At 42.6% G+C, this 6,004-nt stretch overlaps 1 protein-coding gene across 2 annotated transcripts in view; it reads right to left on the reverse strand.

Annotated features, from left to right (window-relative positions):
* The window catches only part of Girdin (protein girdin), a 36,020-nt gene extending 30,829 nt beyond the window's left edge, over positions 1-5,191 (reverse strand). For both annotated transcript variants that reach the window (XM_075867082.1, XM_075867081.1), the window contains exons 1-3: positions 5,013-5,191; positions 1,542-1,630; positions 1,293-1,398 (exon numbers count right to left, since the gene is read on the reverse strand). In XM_075867082.1, coding sequence (XP_075723197.1) covers positions 1,293-1,398; positions 1,542-1,630; positions 5,013-5,060 — 243 coding nt within the window. In that variant the 5' untranslated portion in view covers positions 5,061-5,191. The remainder of the gene's footprint in view (positions 1-1,292; positions 1,399-1,541; positions 1,631-5,012) is intronic.
* Between the last annotated feature and the right edge of the window lie 813 nt (positions 5,192-6,004).

The raw sequence follows: 6,004 nt of genomic DNA on the forward strand, positions 1-6,004 counted from the left end.
CATGTTTGACAAACTCTTTATAGCATAACATCAGCCTGTAATTGTACAAAAAGAAAACTGGAAGAATATCATATTTTAGAAAAAGAAGTTTTGTAGAGGACAGATAGTGTTCAGCCGCAATATGTCGTACGGCCCTTTTCTGTAGTAAGTGCAACTTGCGCACATTCGTCACACCGGTTGTGCACCACACTAAGCTACAGTACTGTAACAAAGATAATACCAGTGCATTGTATATCGTAATTGTCACCTTACTGGGAAGAAGAGATTGCATACGTGCAAGGACACCAATGACCGATGACATCTTAGAGTATAGAATATCAACATGTACATTCCACGTAAGGTGTTTTGAAAAATATACACGAAGAATACTAAGAGAATCAACCATGTCTAACTGCTGAGAGCCTAGAAATAAGCTCATCTTATTTATCAAGGTTTTTCCTTTAGGCGTATATAAAATGACTTGTGTTTTTGAAGGGTTTAGTTTTAGTAAATTCACTGAAGCCCAGGTATCTATAGCAGACAGTGTTTCATTAGCCATTTCTTCTATCTCTGTTTCCATGCTCCCTGTAATAAAAACTGTTGTGTCATCGGCATAAGAGACAAATGTTGCGTTGTTTATGCAGTGTATAATGTCATTAATATAAATCAAAAATAAAAGTGGCCCTAAAATACTTCCTTGTGGCACCCCTACAACGACCGGCTTCCTTGCAGATATTTCATTATGTATGGTCGGCCTCCCGTACCCCTTATGAGGTATATTTCATATACCTCCTAAGGGGTACGGTTGTCACTGATATAAGAAAGAAAATGGGCCCATGGATTCTCCTTTTTCATTAAAAAAAAAAAGACAGTGTGTGGCATAATATCATGCTGCTTGTGAAAATTTTTGTGATCTTGAGAACACTATAAATAAGGCAGAATGGCACAACTTTACTGAGGCCTTCATGCTCTTTTTAATTTGTATTATGCTAGATACAAATGAACACCTGCTTGAAATAGCATGGCAGTGTTTTTTGTTTGTTTGTTTTGTCACAACATACAGCATTGTGATTTTTTTAAACTCAATACAAACAGAACTGCACAAAAGTTTTTATCACTAATGCTAGGGTAGCTGGTTGTAAAGCATTTGCACAAGGGACAAACAAAACGCCTTCCTGCCATACCATGACACTTGCACATTGGTAGCAGTCAAAACAGACGGCACATAAACTGCGCGCTCTTAACCTCGGAGAATTCAAGGCTACATCCTTCACTTTACGTCCATCAATACTGCAAGGGAAGTGAATTCTCACCTCGTAGAACACTTTGATGTTGTGCAGCAGCATGTTGAGATTCCGTAGTCGAGAAGTCATGTCCGTCGCTGGATTTATTACCCCGGAGTACATGGGATGGGCGTCACTGCAGTGTGCAAGACGCAAATAAAAAACACTCTCGTGCGCTTGCTTCCTTCGTGTTTCCTTAAGCACCCTTCTCGACAAGCAATTTCACCACAAAGGAACAGGGACAACAAAATGACAACAGTAAGTGAGCAAGATTCTTACATCTGCAGCCAAACGGTGTGCAGAAAGACGCCATCACAGAGCTGCTTGAAGTCCAGTGGCTTGCCATCATCATCGTAAAATGTTTTTACCTGCGACACAGAAAAAAAACTGACTTTAATGGTTGCACTGAGTATAAGCTGCCTGCCTTGGTCATGATGAAGCCTTCACTCATATAAGGTATTGAACCCAAACAGTGAAAGGCCGATTCAGGGACTAGAAACAATAGTACACACAAACTTCGATATGAAAACCCTGGATATAACAAAATATCGGTTATAACAAAGTAAATGATGAATACTCTTGTAATAGAAAGTGTTAGGAATATTCTTTTATAATGCATTTTCGGAGATAACAAACTAATTTTTGTGCAAGATGCAACTTTGTTATAGAGAGGTATGAGTGTACAGTATGGGTACTTGTTTTTGTAATTTTGCCATTTTTCAATTGTGATAAGCATCCATGCACAGCTGTCAGCTGTGCATGGCAGTGTAATTTTACCTGGCCTCGCATATCGCTGGATGCTGCACTTCTGCATGAACTTATGCATGCAACTGACCACAGAGCTGCCAAGTGGTTTAGAATAATGGAGAGCTGAGTTATGATAGGTACTCATGTTAAAATACAGGGTATGCGAACACAGGCACAAGAAATATGTCCAGAATTCAGAAATTCTGGCAATTCGTGGTGTCTCAACTTCTCTGTTGTGTCCCTGTTTGTATGCCCACCTTTTTTTAACATGAACTGCCGAGTTGACCTTTTAGTGCTGTTATGGTAGTGCTACAGCTTTAAAAGTTGTTTTAGAACCTCTTCCTGTTTTTATTTAATACACATGAGGGGGGGGATATTTACAACTCACTTAACATATGTCTGTTAAAGAAATGTTAATTAATGAGAACTATGCATACCTCCTGATAAAAACAAAAAAGTGATAACACTTTAAATTTGCCCTACACCACTGCATTGTGCAGCAGACACTACATGGAACGTCAACGTATACCGCATAAAGGCCACTGCATTCCTGATCCATTATAGCTATGATACAATGAAACATGTTCAGCAGTTATCTTACATGGATATAAGGGCTTTGTAATTCTTATGTTCAGTTTGTTCCTGTTCACTGAGTATTTTAGAAAACAACTACACCCTATTCATTTCAAGAAATATTCATAGAAGACTGCTTGCTGACGTGATGTGCGTCTTAAGGTACAGCTCAAAAAGAAGTGGATATATTCTTGGCACTGCTTGTGTCAAGTTTGGTTGTTACTCTGAATCTGAGGAGACAATGCCTCAAGGGTTTGCTAAATCTCCACTCCTTTCTAACTCTCACACTTTTTTTTTTACATCCACTAGCAGCTCATAGCAAGGATAAACAATGAACAACAGTCAAACAATACATTTTGTCACATTCAGACTTTTGACAGGGATTTGCTCTGTCAAGGTCCTGAAAAAGACAAACCCCATTGTCAAAATGTTTGATTAGCAACATCACTTGTCAAACTAACTGCGGCATCTTCAATCGCACTGGTTAGTGGCTAGTTTCAATGTATTTACAATAAGACCGCTTTACCTCCTTACAGAGTGAATTTCTCATCATCAGAGGCACACAATCAGTGCAGCCATACTTTAGCAGTTGTACACATATACTTTTAATTTTTTTGCTGTCAATATATGCAATAGGATGTTCGCACAACAATGCATGTAAATTGAACAAGACAGCCAATTAGTGAGTTTGCTTGTTTAAATAAGTCAAGAATAAGCGAAGCAAAGAATAGAGTATGTGGACAACACGCTATTGCTGCAGTTTAGGTTCTTTTTTATTTTATTTTTTAACTTCTTTAGCTTTGTGTTTGTTTCTTTTATATTATTTTGGATTTGTTTAGTTTAAGAACCAAATCTTCAAAAATTAAGCTGAGCACTGGAACTGTTGCAGTCAAAAGAAAAAACAGTGACTTTTAAAATCAAGCAGTAGCTAATTCTGCTGAGTATCAGCATCTATTGCATCCTTGGCATGAACGTTGATTACATCCAAAACATTTTGAAGTCAACTTTTTTTCATGAAAGCAGTGTGCCTTGCATATCTGTTTCTTATCATTTGTTATCACAAGGCTGGTAGGGTACTCTTCCTGTCCATTGTGCTTATTGGAGACAGTAGGCGCCTTGTCATTCTCCTTTTGCTCTTTTTATCTACAATCACAAACATTCAACGAGCATGGCCTGGGGTACTTAGTTTTGTTTTAATCTCGTGACTATTCCGCTATCGGCATTATCTCCTCAACACATGCATGCTGCTCAGTTGAAGAAAGATCTTCACTTGCTTCAAATCAAGATATCCTTGACGAATTACATTCTCTTCATCTCTTGGTTCGCCGACCATTTCTACTGCTTTCAGAAATAACAAAACACATACTTTCTAACAGCATTACACTATTCGCAGCCGCTGCAGCTGCGGATAGACGCCATCGGCGAGCAAGGCCAAAACCTAACCAAACCGGCGTGTGGTTTAGCAAGGCGTAAACTTAAACCAGCTGCTGCACAATCCACCGCCTTGCTCTTGGTAAACTTCCTTCGCCAACTCGCGTCCTCTCGAAACGAGGCGGCGGCCCGCGTGGAAAGCAAACTTCACAACCCGGTCGTCTCGTTGATACGGCGAAAACGTCGTACGTAAACTCCCAAAATACATCCAGCATCTACTGCTTCTCCGCGCAAATACACGGCAGTCGAAAGCGCACCTGCAGCTCATAAGGAACGGTTCGCATCAGCGAAAGGGTAGTGCAGATTGCATCGCGGAGACGGAATTGAGGTGAGATGATGATCAACTCGGAACTGAAAGTCGTAAACGAAAGGAGAGCACAGCGTTAGATCGAGCGCTCGACAACGACACGCAAAAAAAAAAAAGACGCGAAATCGAAGAAGCAACGCGTCTCAACTCCAACTACAAAGGTGCCTTCGGAGAAGAAGAGAATAAATAAAAAAAAAACACGCCTGAAAAGAAGCCATTGTTTTAATTGTCCCACCACGTCGGTCAACTCCGAACCAGCTTCACACGGGGCAACTTTATTGACCAGAAAAGGCCGGCTACGCGGACGAAATTCTGCCCGCAAGAAGTCTGCAATGTAGCTCGTTTTAGTTTATTCTCGCTTGAAACTCACACGCGTAGCGATCGAAGGTTAAATAATAGATACAACAACATAAACAAACCCCCCCTGCTGCACCTGACGCTAAACTTGACAGCCCGTTGTGACAGGAGCAAGACTTGCTCTACTTTGTAATCGCGGCCACAGACGTGGATCGACTCGGTCCGCAAAGGAAGGCATTTCATCCCGATCCATCCGGAATATTTAGGCTCTCGATTTCGATCCCGTGAGATCTTTGTTTCGTTTTTTATGCGGTACTTTCTTTTCGCAAACTCCGAGCGATCCCGACTGTGAGAGACGACGGCGCAGCACCGCTCGTAAAAACTGGATCACTCACCCACGCAGCTAGTGGGGACTGGAGGAATATTTCCTCGCCATTGGCCATGCTGAAGTCGCCGCACTTTTCCACCTTTGCGGTTCAGATCGACGGCGAGTGAACGCGAATTTCGTCTCTCTTCGCCGAGACCGCACTGCCATCGTCCATGTTGGCTGAGGAACCGACCACTAGCGCCAGTGAGCGGCGTCCACAGAACGACGGGCTTCCGGAGAGGAGGAGAGGGACGGTCGGCGAAGTCGTGTAGGCATACGGAACAGCAGTACCGCGGTACGGACCGTATGCACTACAGTAGTAGCGACGGCAGTATACCAGCTTAGCATCTTCTGTCGTAGTACCACAGAACGATTTACCCGGTAGTACTGACGTATCTTGCAGCTTTTGGACAGGCTCCCGACTTCTCTGTAGCTCTCTTGTTTCTGTACTCCGGTTTCATTTTAGCTACACGTACTACTACATACAACGGCTGAAGCAGCTGGAGGTTAAGTGCCTAACGCAGCTGTCAAAAGATGTAAAACGGTCTAGGAGCGTTGTGTCGCTCAGTTTTGCGCCAGTTGTTGACCGTTGATTGTGCGGTTGAACCGGTAATATGGAGGTAAAACCCGTTATGTAGAGAACTGTTTTCGCCTAGTGTGCCTTTCGTGTATATCCATAGCACCGCTATTTTGTCGTCATGTAAATATCGGGCGAGAAAACAGCTCAGGCAATAATGAATGCGTGTACCTATAGTGTCCGTGTAGGGTGTACGTACGTATGTACGTACAGCTAGGGGACAATGGGAAACCCACCGCTGGCACTCTGAGGTTTCAAAAGCCACAATGCAAATAAAGATAAGCGCGCTGATAAGCGAGCTCGTCTCGAGAGTGAAAAAAAGAAAAGAAAAATGAAGCACTGGTTGCGCGCTGCCAAGGACGTCCCCCTTTCTCCGTAAGCCTCCTAGGTGTACGTGTGTGCGAGAGGGAAAACTAGCCGTTTTGCGGTGCTGCGGCGGCAGT

Source organism: Rhipicephalus microplus, chromosome 6 (genome assembly GCF_043290135.1).
Source record: "Rhipicephalus microplus isolate Deutch F79 chromosome 6, USDA_Rmic, whole genome shotgun sequence".
NCBI lineage: Eukaryota > Metazoa > Arthropoda > Arachnida > Ixodida > Ixodidae > Rhipicephalus > Rhipicephalus microplus.